The 19,698-nt window shown below is 42.0% G+C and overlaps 3 protein-coding genes, 1 long non-coding RNA gene and 1 pseudogene across 4 annotated transcripts in view; 3 read left to right on the top strand and 2 right to left on the bottom strand.

Annotated features, from left to right (window-relative positions):
* LOC120740626 lies at window positions 1-14,725 on the top strand. Its single transcript, XR_005697410.1, has 4 exons — window positions 1-11; window positions 13,030-13,033; window positions 13,112-13,120; window positions 14,359-14,725. It is a non-coding gene; the product is annotated as an uncharacterized LOC120740626 (long non-coding RNA).
* The window catches only part of LOC120740608 (histone H3-like), a 20,246-nt gene continuing 11,378 nt past the window's right edge, over window positions 10,831-19,698 (bottom strand). Inside the window, exon 2 of the mRNA XM_040043075.1 lies at window positions 10,831-11,391. Coding sequence (XP_039899009.1) covers window positions 10,846-11,382 — 537 coding nt within the window. The 5' untranslated portion in view covers window positions 11,383-11,391 and the 3' untranslated portion in view covers window positions 10,831-10,845. The remainder of the gene's footprint in view (window positions 11,392-19,698) is intronic.
* Window positions 11,649-12,647, top strand: LOC120740606 (gem-associated protein 8-like). Its single transcript, XM_040043073.1, has one exon. It carries the CDS (start codon window positions 11,703-11,705, stop codon window positions 12,297-12,299), a length of 597 nt encoding a protein of 198 aa, XP_039899007.1. The 5' UTR covers window positions 11,649-11,702; the 3' UTR covers window positions 12,300-12,647.
* Window positions 13,373-14,340, top strand: LOC120740590 (CDAN1-interacting nuclease 1-like). Its single transcript, XM_040043049.1, has one exon. It carries the CDS (start codon window positions 13,404-13,406, stop codon window positions 14,289-14,291), a length of 888 nt encoding a protein of 295 aa, XP_039898983.1. The 5' UTR covers window positions 13,373-13,403; the 3' UTR covers window positions 14,292-14,340.
* LOC120740593 lies at window positions 17,562-18,820 on the bottom strand (annotated as a pseudogene).

Consider the following 19,698-nt stretch of genomic DNA (forward strand, 5'->3'; position numbering starts at 1 on the left):
ATTTAATTCATGTACCACTTCATTCATGTCCTTTATAATCTTATTTTCCTTATAAAAATACTTACGCACATCTAAAGAAACATTCTTATTGTCTAATATCTCTCTGAAAATACTCCAAATACCCTTTATATTATATTTCTTTTCTTGAAATAGTTTGTTATAGTATTCTTTCTTGGCCTTCCTCAATATTAATACTAGCCTATTTTTATAGACTTTATATTTCATTTCCAATTTCACGTCCTGGAGCACTTCCGTTGTGTTTTGGAATTTGCATGTGTTTTGGAGTTTGTACGTGCTTTGTCTCTAGGGGCCACCGTAGTTTTTTGTATTTTAATTTATTTTAATCTACCATTTTACTGATATCTTTTTCTCTTTGTAAGGTGACCTTGGGTTTTAGAAAAGCACCCTCAAATAAAATGTATTATTATTATTATTATTATATTAAATCCATATGAATCTCTGCTACACTTGATGTAAGCTAACTCAGACAATGAAACCCCAGCCACTGTGCACCAGTCACACACTGTTGTTTACTTTAAATCGATCACAGTGCAGCAAACTAACCTGTTTGTCCTGCACTAACCTGCAACCTTTAAATAGTTGCTGATGTTTGATGAGCTGATAGAAACATCACATTTAAAATTACCTGACACTTAAAAAAACTACCTTTATGCTTGCTTCTCTTCTGTAGCACTAGCTAGTTGCGGAAGTACCATAACTTATGGACACCTGGAGGCAGGCAAAGAACCACAACATCACACTGGAGTCGACTTTCATAACCAAACCTGACACATCCAACTAAAATAACTGGTTTAACTGGTTACTGTATCAGTATTTTACCATTGTGGGGGCATTTACAGTAGGGGGAGGAGACCAGAGACTATAACTGTAGCTGTTGTGTGGAATTCTTTAGATCAGCCTCTAGAATACTGTTAGGCCTAAACTCACAGACGTCGCTGTCTCAGAGACCTGTCACTGTGAATGAAGCAAGACACTCAGAGCTCAATTGGTTTTCTTGCCGGCAAGGGGGTGCGTCGAGGTGAGCAGTGCTACCACTCGCCCATCCAAGCAACTCCAAACCTGAGTTCCCTCTTTCCCTCTTTTTATTGCGAGCAGTGATCATACATGAATATGCAATTACAAATACACGTGACAGTCTTAAGCAGGCATGTGTGTGAGCAACATCAGTGTCAGTGTGTATGTGTGTGTGGGGGGGGGGGTCACTTCCTGTCACCATTTATGGCGTGACCCTTTAACGAGTGTGAGCATCTTTCTGAACTATAAAAACAGGAACTTGTAGCTGGTTATACTTGCAGTGGAAATTAGCAAAACTTTAAATAAAGCTTCTAATCGGCTAGAAGACTTATGGTGCACAACCGTATTAGGACACATTGAAGCAATGGTCATGTGACTTCCTCATATTTAGCCCTTGTAAAACATGTCTTTCTTTTGAGATGACAGGAGTTGGCGGGCGCAGTCGCAGTTTCAGTTCCTCTATCTCGCAGAAGTTTTTAAAAGGTTATAAAATGAAACAGTCTGGCAGGTTCAATAGGTCATGTGTTAACAGTTTATAGGCATTTGTTTTTGATCATGTATTCTTCACACGTAAATCATTCTCATTAATGACAATCAATTTCTCCAACAAATACGACTGCATAGGAAGCAGTGTGCTGATCTCCAAATGCATTTGTAAGGAAATGATGACACTTGGAAACATCTCTGCATGATCTTTACCAAGGCATCGTGTCGATACTGGTAAGATAATTTTTACTAGAATTTTTCTTTTAAAAGATAATAATCACTGTCTGTGTTGTTTACGTTATGGAGTCTGCTGAGAACTCTATTATATTTTTAGATTTTCTTACATTCAAAGTGCTGGATATGAAAACAGAGCTCTTTATATCATTTCTTTGGTACACCTCCGGCATTCGTTCAGTATTTCACCAATTATATTTGTTTTTCAGAAGCTGGCGATCAGCTCCAACCTCAAAGAGCAACTATGGGTCCACATGCACAGAGCTGGGGCCTGACAAAGTTTTACATTGTTTGGGGTCCGGGACTAGTTTCTCTGTCTTACATCTTTTCTGTGAACTCTTTCCTTGGAGGATATCAAAAGTGTGAACAACAGCGTTTTGTTCTGTTGACTGTATTTAAAAGAGGTCTGGACTGGGCATCTTCAGGGATGGCTCCCAGTGCCCCCCGACTGACGTCTGTCTTCATGCATGAAATAAAGGTGTTGTTACTGCTACTACCATGTCAGCAGGCTTGGCTAATTAAATTTCCATGACAGAGGTAATATATTTTTAATTTTAGATCAGAATTCTTTACTGTAATGATCGTAGTGCATGCATGCGTGTATGTCTGTATGTTCTCCTTAACAGGTGGGCAATCCTTATGCTTTAACAACAAAAGCAGGTCATGAAGAAAAAGCTTATATTTCTAAATCCATGACATGTATACGGGTAAAAATATGCAGGTCGTCCATCAATAGTTCATATCAAACTGTGACACAGAGCAAGAGCAACAAAAGACTTATCTCAACTTAAACTGAGAAAGAGCAGCTTTTTGAGATTCAGAAAAAAATGCACAAATTTGAGAAATAGTATTGCAGCATGTTCTGTTAGTACAGTACGTGCAATTTCACGAAAAGTTGCATCAGCTGTGATGTAACAGGGCTGACGAAAAAAATCATCCTTCCCTCTTTGTATAACCAGCTTTTTGTCATGGCATTGGGTCTGTGACTCAGTGTTTATGTGTTTTGGGGTTTTTCCAATATTCTTCGATTTTGTGTCATTCGTGGATTTGGTTCTCGCATTGTTTGGTCTTATGTTACATTTAGAATTTCTAGTTTTTAGTTTTCTGTCACTGTGCCAACCTTGTGTTACATGTTTCTCTTTTTGTTCTCTTGTCTACATCTTCCATGTTCTCTCTGTGTCCCCAGTCAGTTATGTGTCCAAGTCTGTTTCTCCCTTGGTCTGAGTGTCAAGCTTACGTATCTTAGTCCTCGTCTCCATATTTGTTGTGTTTCCTGTTTAATTTGATAGTCATATGTCCTGTGTTAAGTGTAACCAGTTTTGCATTAGTGATTGAACCACTCTCAGTAGCTTTAAAAATGGTGAAAGGATTAGGAGGGATTGGGTATAAAACATCAGGTGTTGCTCTATGCAGATGGTTTGCTTCTTTATGTGAATAATCCTCTACTAAATATCCCACACATTTTATCAGTATTAAATTCTTTCTGATATTTATCGGGATATAAGCTTAACATCTCCAAAAGCGAATACTTTCCAGTTAATCAAATGGCTGCAGACATACCTACATCAACTATACCCTTTCAAATTGCTAATTCGGGGTTTAATTATCTCAGAATTGCAATTTCACGATCTCTGAGATTAATACGGGAACAGAATATTACTTTACTTACAATGAAAGTTAAGTCTGATCTTCAAAGATGGAACTACCTACCGCTGTCTTTAGCTGGTAGGATTCAAATGATTAAGTGAATGTAAATGCAAAGCCTGTATGCTTATATTTAAATGTTAATATTTATTCTGATTCACTTCCCTTTCAAATAATTATTGTTGATAATTTTGTTTTTTAAGACGATTTTTTTCTTTTTTCTCATTCACACTCATCATCACACTGCCTGCATCCTTGAATGTTTAAGCTACAGACCACAAAATATGAGGACCACATTTACTGTTACACATTGGCTCTAATTAATAATTTGCTAATGAGTTGTTAGAGTTAAGTGTTTATGCACTGTGTCTTATTGGCCCTATTAGATTTATGTGATCTGACGCTGGATCCAAACACAGCACACAGGAACCTCAAACTGTCTGACGACAAGAAGGAGGTGACACACGTGAAAGAAGACCAGCTGTATCCTCATCATGATCATAGGTTTGATCCGTGGCCTCAGCTGCTGTGTACCAACAGTCTGAGTGGTCGCTGTTACTGGGAGGTTGAGTGGAGTGGAGAGGTTCATGTTGCTGTAGCTTATGGAGGAATCAGAAGGAGAGGAGAAGAGGATGAAAGCAGGTTTGGAAGGACTTACCAATCCTGGAGTCTCTACTGTCGTGATAATACAGGTCACTATGGAAATCATGATTACATTGGAAGAGCCATCCCTCTTCTCCCTTCAGCTCTCTCTCACAAAGTAGCAGTGTATGTGGACTGTTCTGCAGGAACTGTGTCCTTTTACAGCGTCTCCTCTGATAAACTGATCCACCTGCACACCTTCAACACCACCTTCACTGAACCTGTATATGCCGGGTTTAGAGTGAAGCCTGACTCTAGTATCCACCTCTGTGCTGACTCAGAATAATGAACTTACTGTGGTGTTTCATACTTTTTCGCACTTAACTATTGTAAATGTTAAATCTATCAGGTAAATTGTCTCATACATTGTACATATATTAGTTTGATTTGCAGTCCAGAGATTCTCCTGAAAAAATGTCTTTTATCATCTTATTGTTTGAGGTGCCTATTTTTCAAGAGCAGTTATCAGTTTCTACATTTTGTTACATTTTAAATACCCACAGGACTAGCTGCAGGCTTTAAATATTTTGGGTGTGGGCTTCTTTAATTTTTTACATTGCATAACTATACATTTGTTTTTCTCTCTCTTGTTATGCAAATTCAGTAACAATTCAGTACAAGTAATTCCTGGAAAAAGGCAATATAACCACCATGTGACCAGTTTTCTCAACAGTTGATCCAGATGGTTCTGGACTCATAAGTACTTTATTCATCTGTGTCTATTCAAATGTAGCTTCAAACACTTTAAGTTAACTTAAAGAAGTCCTGACGCTTTTTTTCCCAAGCTCTTTAGACTACGATGACCTGGATGACTGAAAACCTTCACAGACATATTTCTTGACTTATCAGAAACTGTTTTACAATCTCAGAGTTAGATTTTTTTTTTTTTTTTTTTTTTTGGAGGGGGGGCTTCTATGTATAAAAATACAATCCCGAATTGTAACAGAAAAGGGAAGGTGAAGAAAAAAGAAATAAGATGTGAACAGTGAGATTTTTTTCTTGTTGACTTGTTGCATATGAAACAAACACTGAGACAGTGTCATAAGGTGTGTTGACTTCTCCCATGTATATATGTGTGTAATTAACTTTAAACCTTTGTCAGTTTAAATATTCTCCAATTGAATTTAAAATCAGCTGTTTTTTTTAAACAAATGAAAAAGGACTGTTCATCTGTTAATGTGTTGCAATGTTTATATAAAACAATAAAATGAAACTGTTTATATCAGGATAAACTGTACACTGTGTTCAGAGGAGGAACAGAGGAAAAAAACAGGCAGCAAGATGGTGTTTTTAAAGTGTCTTTGTAAACATTTATACAACAAGTGTATTTATAGCATACAGGTATGCTGCAAGTATGAAACATTACATTATAAATTTTCTGTACAGTATATTAGAGTCGAGACCGGTCTTACTTTTACGTGGTCTTGGTCTTGTCTTGGTCTTGGATCCCTCGGTCTAGTCTTGGTCTCGCTGTCTCGGTCTTGCTTTCTCAGATCGACATAGTGGTCGGGAGATTTGGAGTCAACAGTATCCATGACACACAACGTAACGTTCGATAACGTGTCATCCGCAAAATCTTCAGCTCTAACGATGTGTTCACACCGAACGCGATAGACGCGACCAAAATGCACCAGATACCCCTAACTTGACGTGTGCACATTCGCACCTCGACGCGTGTCCAACGCGAATCATTTACGCATCAAAATATTCAATTTTGACGCGCGTGAACTGGAAATGTGGGAGGAAGTAGTGCCAGACGGTATGTTTGCAAGATGGCAGCTATCGAGCTAGCGTTTGAAGAGAGAGTCTCCCTTCTCTATTTACTATGGAGAGCAGAGCAGCGGCGTAAAGGACATCCTCGCCGTACCTGGGTTCATCAGGTCCTCCTGAAGCGTGAGCGGTTTGGTGAGTTTCACCACTTGCTCCCGGAGCTGCGCCTGGATGACGGCCGCTTTCAGCAGCACCACTGTCTTTCCCTCGCCCAGTTTGAGGAGCTGCTGTCCCGCGTAGGTTCAAGCATCGCCCGCCTAGACACCAACTACAGGCAGTCAATCCCACCTGCAGAGCGCCTGTCCATCTGCCTGAGGTTAGTAAAAGTATTTAATACGGTAGTCCTTTATTGATACCTGTGCTAATATATGCTAAACTATCCGTTTATACACTGCTGACATGGATGTAGTATGCTATCAGCTGATTGAAAATTGTTCATGACCTGTGTAGTATGTTAACACTATTGGAAGTAAAAATAACTTGAACTCCAATTTTCAAAACACAACTTTTTTTTTTTATTTTTATAAAGCTCTGACTTGTATTATGAGTCTGTGGTGTGGTTGAGAGTCCTGTAACTCTCTGTCTGCAAATACAGTTTATAATGACCAATGTTGGGCAATTAATTACATAGTTACTTCTTCAAAAAAGTTATTGAGTTTTGCAAACAACAACGTTTTTTGCAGCTGTTTATCAAAAAATGCAGCCAAGGCATTTTTTAAATAAACATTTCAAACTATTTACAGAACAAATTTGATGCCACACAAATTATTTGTGCCACTCCAAAACAACACACTAACTTTAGACTCCAAACACGCTAAACGTCGCAAATCTCTCATATCTCAAAACACCGCTGTCACTTCTAAAACCTCCCCCCTTCCTAAACAACTAAATGCCATGTTGCCATATCATTTTTTTGATTGGTCGACATAGTACATTTTTCCAACAATAAGAAAGGGTGGGGTTATTTTTGGTTTTGGTTTTGCAGGCGGAGAGAGAGCTTTCCTTATAAAACGCAGTTTTTACCGTTTCTTCCTGCAGTAAATATAAATACAATCAATGGCAGTATTCAGGAAAACAAAGAAACAAACATTGCATATATATATATATATATTTATATTTTATCATAACTCTGGTTTCACGTGCCTATCAACACAATTTTAAAACTGTTATAAAGTCCACACATCAAGTGTACTTGACTCTGCTGTGTGCTGTGTAAATGTGACTTTTGAGCTGGGTGAAATCCGTGAAGCAGAAATAATATTTTATTTTAACATTGCATTGCTAATCATCGGTTGTGGCCAATCAAATTGTATGGTCCGACTATAAATAGTAGCTGCTATTTTGATTCATTCATTCATTTATTTATTTATTTATATTTATTTTTGGTTGATTAAGGCTGTTCGTACTACTGGTATGTTTGTGGAGTCGGATTAACCACAGAGGACGTATTTGATTTCCCGTTTCGGGTCTATTAATAAGTTGTGTTTTTACTCTGAAGGCCTAAAGTAGAGGTGACTGGGTGCCCTGGTGGTGGGATATTCCGTGGTTCGTGATTATTTATGCATTCGCCCACTGGTAATCCAGGCTCTGAATCAGTTAACAGTACACGTGCAAATACATGATTGCATCTTCTGATGTCTGTTTTAAATAGCTGTCAATAAATTCGTTATTTTACTCCCAATCACGGCTCTGGCTCAAGTGTTACAAACCTTAGAAACTATGTAAATGAACAGGAAGGCACTAACTATAGTTATATAGTTCATTTGCATAGTACATAGTATCTATAGATACTGTCTGTGTGAAACTCCCAGGTTGGCGTAGTCGGGTTTCCCCTGTGACTGTAAAGCTTTAAGCTCCCGATCGCCACAACACCATATTTGTGTTTGCAGAATCTGATGGATTCTGGTCAGCTGTACATAGATAATCCTGACAATATACAGTAAACCCGAGTCTTAAAAAAACGGAATTAACTGAATTTGAATAAATAATAAACAAATTTATTCACCTGTGTTTGAGCCTCAGGCATGGCACCATGCCCCTCCCATGTTTTAAATGTACGTTAGAATAGCATGCATCGTCTTGATGCATTCTCAATCATCCAGGAAAGTAAATCTCCAAAAGCTGATTCTGTTCATCTGGACGTAGCGTTTTGTGGGAGAAACGTTTCGTCACTCATCCAAGTGACTTTATCAGTCTCAGCTAACTGCAGGTTTCCAATCTTATAAACAGGACATTTGCATAATGACTGAAACCAGCCCACTGAAGGAACAATGGGCTGGGAGGTCAGTTCCTTAATCATAATTATACAAATTCTCATGACCATTGATCAACACCACTGACCAAAACCCACTGATCAAAGACCACTGATCAGTGCATGCATCAACACAATAAGTGAGCGGGAGGAGTGAGGCGTGGGGTCTTCACACACCCCCATTCTCTGTTCGCCATCTGGGGCAGGGGCTAGCCGTTTGGTCTGTGTCTGGGCTAGTGGGCTGACAAGACTGACACACTTTGTACAGTTACATCATAGTCACTGGTTACAACACATAGTGCCCCTCCCCTGCGACCCACGCACACACACACAGCAGCACTAACGAGGTAAAGTCCCTTCGCATGGTGGTAAAACAGGAAACGTAAAATACGAGCTTTATCGGTTTGTTTGTTCTGTCTTAAAACAGAAACCGTGAAAAGCAACAAAGCAGCATTATTAAACATGAAACCTATGACAGAAATATAGGCTACTCATGTGACTCCTCAAACAACTTACACGTTTCTAAGACAAACCAAGATTATTATTAGTAGTAGTAGTATTAGTATTATTGTATTGTATATTATTTATTGCTAGTTTCGTTTCGTTTTTGAATGGTCTGGCATAAGCATTTCACTGCATGTCGCACTATGTATGATTGTCTATGTGACAAATACAAATTGAATAAAATTTTAACTTTTAGATTTGATCTAAAATGGACCAGGAGAACAAGTTGATTTGAATAATGTGTTCATTAGTTTGTTCTGTTGCGGTGCATCATAAAGGTGAGCTGTAAATGTAGCACATAAAACACTTTTCAAAAAATAAAGAATTATTTAAAATATTGTCAAACTCTGTTAAAGATTGTTCAGTTAATATATTTAAAACAGATGACGTTCATCACGCTGTACAGATCGTGTTTGATTGTGTGTGTTGGGCATTTTGCACACTTTTGTCACAAATATAAACATTTTTTAAGGAAACAACGACGAAATGTTTTCATGAGACGGTTGGTTTACTTGCAAAAGATAACAGTGCATATTTGCATGTACACATATGGATGTCTTACAATTTTTCTACAATGTTTTCATCTTATCTATATTGTTTTTATTATATTATCCCTCTGTCCAGCACTTTGAACGACACTTTTAACTGTGCTATAAAGATGACTTGACTTGACAATAGAGAAACGAGGAAGCGGTGTCCTTTGCCTCATTCTATTCTCATCCATAACCCGCGTATTTTTGTTCTTTTGGTTTCTTCCGCGTTTGGAGCCATGTGCAACTTGACGTGCAGTCTGAGCTCTGGAGAAGCAGGAATGTGGATTCTACCGCAGATATCCGGTTAAAACCTTTGGGAGAGAGATCAAAGTTTTGTTTTTGTATTTGATACCGCGTTGGTTCTGCGGAAAGAAAGACACGATAGTAAGTACATTTGTGCAGAGGTTTGTTGCATCATTCAGTGTTATGCGATCTCCTTATTTTCCCCGCACTCATCTTCAGATCAGAAATAGGTCCGACATGTTTGTTCACATTTTTTAGTTTTGGTCCGGGCTGCTGCATAAAAACAGAAACACATCGACAACATTCCGCCGAATTAATTCCATATTAGACTTCAAACGCACTAAATAATTTCTGAAGCAGAATCGGCTGGAATACGAAAACATCTACACAACTAAATAAATAGTGGTTTGCATTACTCGATTTGCACTAATTTGCATTAGCAGTAACAATAAGTGAGCGGGAGGAGTGAGGCGTGGAGTCTTCACACTCCCCCGTTCTCTGTTCGCCATCTGGGGCAGGGGTTTGGTCGGTGTCTGGGCTAGTGGGCTGACAAGACTGACACACTTTGTACAGTTACATCATACTCATTGGTTACAACACATAGCAAGGGCGTAGATTTGGTTTTGGCATTGGTGGGGACGGATGATTCAACCACTGAACCCTGCCCTGTTCCTTTTTTCCTTTTTGTCGCTTCTTGAGAAAAAAAAAAGGAGAAATATACTTGCCTACATATGCTATTCTTCATGCTTTTAAATCATTTAAAATTACAGTTCATAGTTTTATATGTGAATTATATAATGTTATATTACTATTAAACAAATGACTGACTACATCAGCAGCCTAACAATTGTCATGATAATAAATACTAGTTAATCTATAGCACCAAATCATCAGTCAGTCACCTGTGACCTCGCCTCTTCACCTCTGTCCGAGCTACAACATGGCAGAGCTGCCTCTGTCACCTGATGAATAACAGTGAGCCATTCCACATACATGCAGTCACACATGTGCTTCAAATACAGTCATGAACCACCAAGTCATCATCCAACTTCACCTGTGATTCTTGTATCACCATTACTCCACCACTACACCATTATTAAAACAATTTGTGCAAACTGCACTCCAAGGTGGAATATTTGCAAAATCATGACTACCTCATGATATTTTGTCTCAAAAATGAACCCTATGAATATGTCAGTACCATTAGGATGAAATTATTGTGTCACCAACATTTTAACGTTAGACACATACTTTTAACAGCCTCTGTAAACCAATATCCTGGCCTGCTCGAGGCTGCCGTTTTCTCTGACAGTTTCAATCAAAATTGGAAATGCTACTGTGGGAGACTGAGAGAACTAATAGTGCTGCCTGTTGTGCAGTTAGTTTCCAAAACACGTTATTCATGGTTACATACAATTTCAGACTGATGTGGGCCAAAGCCTAGCATAGCCTGTAACGTTATTATGAAGGACACATTTTATGAGTGAACTTGAGTTCAAGTGACTAACAGGTTTCTTTGAAAAATACTTTATTAAATATAAATTTCGTAACTGAAGTCAGTGAATTCCATGTTGATGCCAACTGTAATTTCAGGAATAGAAACAGCATGAAGATTGAAGTGTGAGCATAAGATTCAAATTTAAAAACAATACTAAGAATAAGAATAAAGGAGCGAGCTCTTGGTGTGAGTGAGTGAGGTGGCTCTGAAAAGAGCCGTTGTTGGTAGGAGAGCGTGCAGCTTAAGCTCTCTCTCCGCGGATGCGGCGAGCCAGCTGGATGTCTCTGGAAGCGCAGGTCGGTCTTGAAGTCCTGAGCGATCTCGCGCACCAGGCGCTGGAAGGGCAGCTTGCGGATGAGCAGCTCTGTGGATTTCTGGTAACGGCGGATCTCTCGCAGAGCCACGGTACCGGGCCTATAACGGTGGGGCTTCTTGACGCCTCCGGTGGCCGGGGCGCTCTTACGGGCGGCCTTGGTGGCCAGCTGCTTCCTGGGGGCTTTACCGCCAGTAGACTTGCGAGCAGTCTGCTTGGTTCGTGCCATTCTTTCTCACTATTCTTTCCCTGTGATAAGAGCAGAAAATGTAGCGAACAGAGGAGACTCGCTGCTCTTAAAGTGTGTGACTGGCTGTGACGCGGTGCCGCTCCGGCTCGTGATTGGTGACGGGCTCCACGTGTAGCATCGCCCCGCCTCGGTGTGTGCTGCTCATTGGAGAAAAGCGCATTGAATTTGCGCGCTGCCGCAAGGCTCTCTGCCATTGGTGCGTGACTAATCCGCCCGCGCTCTGCGGAAATATAAGCGAGGCTTTGAGCTGATCGGGCCACATTTTCTCTTAGTCTCGATACTACGAAGAAAGCACTGTGATGTCCTGGTTTTCCAGCCCGGCGTACAGCCGATACTGGCAGCACTATTGGCAGGCCATGTCATGGCATCAGAGGCACAGGCGCGCCTACAGAAAGGCCTTGGAGGCTGCCTACGGCCCCTGCTGCTACCAGGAGGAGGGGCCCTGTGACCCGCCTCGCTATGCTGACTGGAGCTCTGCAGAGAGCAACAGGGAAGACGAGGAGGACTATGTAGAGGAAAGTAGCTCGGAAAGCACCTCGGAAAGCGAGATTGAGTGCGATGTGAGCAACATGGAGATCAGCGAGGAGCTCCGGCAGTACTTCGCCCAGACTGAGCGACACGGGGATGAGCTCAAAAAGAAGCAGCAGCAGATGGAGGCGGAGCAGCAGGGCAGCTACATGCCGGCCGATCAGGACCTACACAGCTTCTCATTGTGGAGCAGTGTCGCCCCTCCCTTGGAGAGACCCGGCGAAAGACGCACGGCCGAGATGAAGAAGCTGTACGGCGGGGATGCGGCCAAGATCATGGCCATGGAGGCGGCAATGCAACTCAATTTTGAAAGAAACTGTGACCTGAAGCAGCCCAAGTACTGGCCTGTCATCCCGCTGAAGCTTTGACGCCGTAAATAGTTTGATCTGGAGAAGATCCATGCTCTGATCCCTCTGTGAGCTGCTGATGTAGAACTAACAGGTTTAGTAAGTTTGAAGTTATTTCAAGGAAGAAAACAAAACTTCTGCTCGGCCAAACACGAACATCCCCCGACCTGTCGGCTGCTGTTCCAGATTAAAAACCTCTGGCTGTGGCAGTACAAAACACCTCATCGAGGTTTACCCTACTGCATAAATTGGTTTTTAATTTATGGCATGAAACACCAGCACTTAGTCCCCCAAAACATCCTGTTGGTTCGGCGCTAAAAAGTGAGAAGCAGCGTGAGCTGAGGGTCAGAGTTGCAGTAAATTTGCCCCCACAGGGGCAGGGATAGCTCAGCAGGTAGAGTGGTGGTGGCCCCATGATCGGAAGGTCAGGGGTTCGACTTCACTGAACGGCTACCCTGAGGTACCCCTGAGCAAGGTACCATCCCTACACACTGCTCCCCGGGCGCTGCATTGGTGGCTGCCCACTGCTTCACTGGGTGAATGGGTTAAATGCAGAGGAACTATTTCCCTATGGGGACTAACACGGACACTTTACACTTTACTTTACAGGTAATGCAAATGTATTCAAACAGCCTGCGCCTGTGTTTCCTCCTAATCTCTTTTTGTTTACCCTCTGGCTCGGTGATGTTTCATGCTGCAGTAGCTCCTCTTATGCCTGTCAACTTAGTTTAACCACAAAAAACATTGTCAGCCCCGTCCTCCCCTTCCCTCCCCTCCCTGTGTTCAGATTTGGGAGCGTTCCTGCATGGCTGCCTCTGCCTACACAACAAGAGTGATTTGTTGTTGCTACTTCTAAAGTGCGGTTCTCCGATTCTGACATTTCACTGGCTTCAAAGCCACTCGTGTGAGTTCTCTGGGGGAGGGGGGTGTTGACTATTCTGTTTTATCTTGTTTGTGTTTGCACCATTTTTTTTTTTTTTAAATGGGAGGATGTGTATTTTATATGATTTCTGATTGTAATAAAGTGTTTTCTGTCCACATGAAGGGAAGAAAAAAAAAGCAAGACTGGAGGCTATCGGGGACGGTACTAGCACTGCAGGAATTAAGAGTAAAGATCCCTTTCTCATGATGAGACTGTCCCGAGCAGAATATAAAGAGATAGTGCAATGGACTGAAAAACTGAGACCTACAGGCCGATGCGTGAAGATACTGAAGGACAAGTTTCCAAGTCACTCACAGTCCACTCTTCTGAGCATCTTCTCCCTGGAGTACCAGAAATGGATCAAAAGGACATTCTCAAGACACCATGTGCCGGATGTTATTGAAAGCTACTACCAAAGGTATCTGAGTGAAGCCAAGGCACAGCCTACTGCTCCTGTCCTGCTTGAATTGGCCAATGAGGTGGATCTGTCTCCTGCGCTGATGGCTTGTATCATCCTGGACAGGTTCCTTCAGGGCCAGGATGGTGGAATGCCATCTAAATCAGTCCTCAACAGCATGCTGAAGGAGCCATCTTTAATTCCAGACCAAATTTTGGCCAGTAATGTCTACCAATGCACAATAAATGACTGCTGTTATGGACCGCTGGTAGACTGCATCAAACACGCCATAGGCCATGAGCATGAAGTGCTGCTCCGGGAAAAACTGAAGGAGAAGAACCTTTCCTTTCTGGATGAAAACCATCTGAGAACTATGGGCTATGACAAAACACCTGATATCATCCTGGAGGTTCCAGTTGCTGTGGAAGGACACATTGTACACTGGATTGAGAGCAAAGCCTCTTTTGGAGATGATCAAAGCCATCAAACCTATCTCAATGAACAATTCTGGAGCTACTGGAACAGGTTTGGTCCAGGCCTTGTGATCTACTGGTATGGCTTTATTGGAAACCTGGATTGCCAGAGAGACAGAGGTATCCTACTCAAAGACTGCTTCCCTACAGACATTGTCACCCTGTGCCATGCCACGCAACAAGACCGATCACCTGAGAGCCAGAATAAAGACAAAGAATGAGAAAAGATCAGAAGCAAGAATAAAACCAAAGTACAGATGAAAGAATGAATGGGAGGAAAGAGGGAAGAGACTGTACAGATTTTGATATATCGTTCACATTTCTTCTGTTTTTTCACAGCCGTACTTTGCAGTAATGTTTTCTTTAAACTAAGCACAGGAAGGAGTGACTGTCCAAAATGGGTTTCAATGTTTTTGCACGGTTTCTTTGCTTCAACATCCATGGAATATTTGATGCAGATTTATTATTTAATATATTCTTTTTAAATTTGTGTGTTGCATGCTTTAGGTGTGTTGTGTTGTTGTTTGTTTTTTTTTTTTTTAAATTATCCCTATTTGCTGTGACTGCACTTTGCAAAGCCCTGGTCATGTCCTGTATTCCTGTTCTCTACATCTCAGACTACAGATCTAGTTCATTAAATGAGTAATGTGATAATGAAAATGAAATGGTTGTAATGATTCTAACGATAATCCACAGGGTGTATTGAAAAAAGTGTTTTATAAGAAATTGTTTTCCTGTCTGTTTGCTTGGGTTTTTTTTTTTTTTTGTTTGTTTTTGTTTTTTGTTTTTTTTTTTTGGTTAAGGAAAAGATGTCAGGTGTCAGCTTTTAGCTCTCAGTAAGGGTTCAGAAACATTTGTTTCTGAACAGCCAAAATGAGTGGACTACGAAGGACTAAAGGACTACGAAGAAAAGAACTTGTTAAAATGAGTGGGCGCGGAAAGACCGGAGGAGTAATTGGTTATTAGTTATGTAATCATGCCCCATTATCGTTTGCTTCAAACTGCAGCAATTTATAGGTGAGACTTAAGTACATCGGAAACGGGGATTATGTTGCTGAAGAGCTGATATTGCAAACGTCATGGTTGAATGTGCAGGACATATACTCTTTCATTGCTCTGCCCAGTAAGTGGGATTTTGAGCTGTGTTTCACCCAAGAGGCGCCCTTACGTCGCTTCTTAGAGATCTCTCTTTCCAACGCATCACATCCGAAATGGAAAGACTGGCAAGTGGAGTCTTCTGTCCAGGTAGAGGTAGTGACTCTTGTTGTTAAATTCTGGACTGGAAGGATTCCAGACCAAGATATCGAGCTATATCTTAAAAGGTACTGCGAGATTCTTCAACCCCCAGTCAAGCCGGTGGATAAATTCGGATTCTGGTATGGAGTCCGAAAATACAAAGTTTGGATGCGTAGAGATGAAGCTGGACATATAATCTCTATCCCGAATTCCATCTCGTTGGGCCCCTATAATGGCAGGATTATTTATCCTGGCCAATTGGTGAGGTGCTTTATCTGCCAAGGCCCAGACCACCAGGCGAGAGAATGCCCCACTATCAAATGTTGGAAATGTGGTGAGTTGGGCCACAAGGCTAAAATTTGCCAAAACGAAAGTGAGTGCTCCCTCTGTGGTGCGAAAGGGCACACTTTCTTTAAATGCCCCAAGTCCTACGTGAATATACTTAAATCTTCCCAACAACCTCGACTTTCTGACACCATGGATTTCCCTTCCTTTGTGGATCCTTCCCAAGTTTTGGATCCCCCCGTGAATGACCAGGTGAGAGAGCCCTCTCCCTCTCCTCCCCCTCCCCTTCCTCCGACGGCTGCCTCACTGTCACTCCCAGTTTCACTGTCACTCCCAAAGAGGGATGACAACAAGGAGGTGGGAAGGGTACGAACACTGAGCTATGCAGGGGTGGATACCTAGATCCGGAAGCAATTTGGCTTTCCTGCAGTGTGAGACTGCCGGCAAAAAATCTGCCCTGAACTTCACCTGACCCTCATTCTCTCGCTCTCTCTCTCCCTTTCTTCCTCTCATTCACTGCTCCAAAGCGGCCGCATGTAAATGCACACCAGCATTCTCTATATATCTGACGTCACTCATAGTCATACCTGTAAATGGAAAAACATGATCTGGGAGGCTATTCTGGTCGTGGTTGTCTTGTTTCTTTATGTTGTTGTGGGTTCTTAAGAATGACACCATTACTTGAAGAGAAGGTATTTTATCGAACTGTGGTTCACATGTAAACAAAGCTTCGCCATCACAGTCTACTCCGAGGTAACTCGCTCTGCTCTCTAGCTCCCCCTACAGTCTAGGAGTATTAACAACATAAAACATGATACTAGGCAAATAAGGATTTGCTGTTATCATTACAGTGGTCAACACCTGGCCCTTGGATGGCCTCTTGCACTGGAGGCTACGGTGCAAGCCAGGGCCGAAGCAGGACATAAGGCCCTTCCTTATCATGCTCAGGCCCTGGCCTTTGTCACTCCTTCCTCCTCTGTTCCATAGGCAGATAAGAGAGGTGCGGTCTAGGGGCTGGGTGACGCCTGTCTCTCACCTGCGTCACTCAGTGCCCTCTCAGTCACTCTCCAGCGGGATAAACAGGATAGTTTCTGATTAAGGCTGGCCCCTCAGTGACCCTTTTCACATTATAAAATCTTTTTCTTTTTTTTTGTTAGCACATATGCTTGACAGAACTGTTCATGCTGCTGTCAGTGTTTATCTCTTAACTGCGCAACTAATATTCAAATTCAAAGTTCCACTAACCTAATTAAGCGCAAATTTTGATACATTTACAAAAAAGGAATTCTTTTTTTTTTTTTTTTACATTTGTTGGCTTCATGTTTACTGTAGAGTTAAAGTTATTGATAGAATTTCCAATAGCTGTGATCAAAACTGAACTCTGTCACATACACACACACACACACTCTCTCTGACTCACTCACTGGCCTGCACCAGTTACCAGTCACTTTGTGGAGCATTGGACTGCCATTACCTCATAAGACTTTGTTGTTATACTATCTCTTACCGTACATTACTAAATCTCCATTTGCACTATTTGCCTATTTGCACTACTCTGCCTGGTTTACACTCAATGTCATTTACCCTTACCTGAATATTGTATATTGTATATTGCATAGCTTTCTTGTTAATTTGTATTGTATTTATTTAAATTTTTACTTTTTAATTATTTTATTTGCATTTTTTAATCACTCTCTTATATTTAAATGTTCATTTGCTATTTCATCTAGGGTTTGAGAGTAACGAAATTTCTATTCTCTGTATATCCTGTACATGTGGCAGAATTGACAAATAAAGTTGACTTTGACTTTGCTTCCAGCAATACTGGCAGAATATTAAAGGAGGAGGACTACCTCCAAATTCGTCAACTTTTTCTCAAATCAATAGCCGGACAGGACAACAATCCAAAAACTAAACCTGGTTTTGGAATAGATAAGGCAAGCTTCAGGAATCACCTTCCCCGACCCTAATGAAAATGTGTAGACTATGCTTAAAAGGAAAACAACCAGAGTTAGATATTCTCATGCACCCAATTCTTGTGTTTGTTTTTTTAAGCCATTAAAGGCACATCCTGTATGTCTGATATGATTGATTATGCTCAATAATCGATCCTGGAAAAAGGACACTTCAAAGAACTAATTAAAACCCACAGAAAACCCCAAATTACAACGGCTTTCATGAATCTGATGGGAATACATGACTGAAATTTTAACTTGTTGCACTTTTGTCTCTTTACCTTTGATAATGACAAAAATTTCAGTTCCTTTAGCAAATAAACAAAATGTATAATCACACATTTTACAGCTTGGAGTATAAATATGGCCTTTTTAACAGGTATATTATTAGATGTTCATTTAGGGTGGTACTTAGCAAACAGTAATGTGGCAAGTCGCAGTTTTCATTATCCTTATATCTATATCTGCCTGCCCCCTCCTGCTCAGTATCGTTTGTCCTCCGGCGGCGTGGCCACGGTCACCTCTTTGCTCCCGAAGTCTCAGAAGGCCGTCATGTGGAAGGCCATGTTGGAGAAGACCACCAGGTACTCGAAGGCGGCGAACAGGGAGTAGATTCCTGCTTCACAGTATTTGTTGTGGCGTCTGAAGAAGTAGGCGGCGATCACACAGCAGCTGATGTTGAACAGGAAGAGACGCAGCTTCCAGTGATATGATGTCACTTCCTCTGGGCTCACGTAGTGTCTCTTGATGACGTACCACAGCCAGCACGTAATGAGCATGTGCACCAGCGAGCTCCCTATGAACGTGATGAACCCGTACTTATGAACACTGTAGGTTTCCGTGGACGACACGTACGTGAGCATCACCAGGCCGGTGTTCTCGGCGAGGCTGCAGAGGAGCGCCAGCCCGCTCAGCAGCAGCTCCGGCAGCCTGTCGGCGAAGCGGCTGCGGTAGAAGCTGAAGTAGGCGAAGGCCACTAGGTGCCGCGGCGCCGAGTGGAACCCGATGCAGCCGCGCCAGATGTAGCGCTGCGGCACACCGCTGATGGCGGAGCTGATGGACGGGAGGTAGTTGGACACCTTACAGTGAGTGTACGTCGCGTCCTCATAGTGGTACCAGAGGGAGATGAAGATGCAGGCTATGAAGCCGGTCACCGGCACCAGAACCGTCCCCACGGCGAAGCTTTTGAACGGCAGCCGGATGAGGAGCCGGTCCCGGTCCAGGCTGCTGTACGGCCCCTGCAGCATCCTTCACGGCTCCCCGGGCTCGCTCCTCCTCGCTGCCATCGAGCCCCGAGTCTTGCTTTTTTTTTTTTTTTTTTTTTTTTTTTTCCCCCCCCCTCCCCTCTTATTAAAAGCAAAATAGTTCTTAAAATCTGCTTTTTGTTAAACTAAACTTAACTCACTTTTAGGTCTTGGACTCAGAAAATGCTGTTGGATCGATGCCGCCCAGTATTGCAAGTGATGTGTAACAGACCACTTAAGCCATTGTTAAAACTGAAAAACACTAAATTCCTAATTTTATTTCATTAGACTTCAAACAAAAGACAAACAAAAGCTTTCAATAAGAGCAAATAGGTTAAATTCTTTAAAAATTACTGTCTGCAAACATATTCCATTACATATTGAAAAACAATCACTTTAAAAAAAAAAAAAATTGCAGTAACAACAATTCTAGACTCGCATCACTGGATAAAGCAGCTGAATGAATCAGAGGATAATATCTGGTGACCGGAGGCCAATCAGAAGCGTCCAGCATCTTCAGCGACACCCGCATTCATCCACCACCATGTCCTGGTAATGCTGAAGCACCACATTGTCATTGTTGTCGTAGTAGAGCATGGAGATCGAGGAGAGACGGATGGGGACGCAGCAGGGCTGTGGCGTGTTCTCTGGATCCAAGGAATGCACCAGGGTCTGCAGGATGGCATGGTTGGTGCCGTTCAGGCTCTCACTGAGCGGGAACGGACACTCCCCGTGGCAGTAGTTGGCCATGAAGCCCTGCGGGGCGATTACCCAGTCCTGCCAGCCGACAACTTTAAAACTGATGTAGAGGCGGCGAGCTTTACACACATTGCTGGGTGTCACGGGGATATGGATGGCGCTTCTCCTCTGTCTGGACCGACACCGATTTGGGTTGAGGGATACGGCCA

Source organism: Simochromis diagramma, unplaced genomic scaffold (assembly GCF_900408965.1).
Source record: "Simochromis diagramma unplaced genomic scaffold, fSimDia1.1 OVJJ01000433.1, whole genome shotgun sequence".
NCBI lineage: Eukaryota > Metazoa > Chordata > Actinopteri > Cichliformes > Cichlidae > Simochromis > Simochromis diagramma.

Excerpts from the sequence above, each read along its gene's own strand:
- LOC120740590 (XM_040043049.1), top strand. The coding sequence starts at position 13,404 with ATGATGAGACTGTCCCGAGCAGAATATAAAGAGATAGTGCAATGGACT.
- LOC120740606 (XM_040043073.1), top strand. The coding sequence starts at position 11,703 with ATGTCCTGGTTTTCCAGCCCGGCGTACAGCCGATACTGGCAGCACTAT.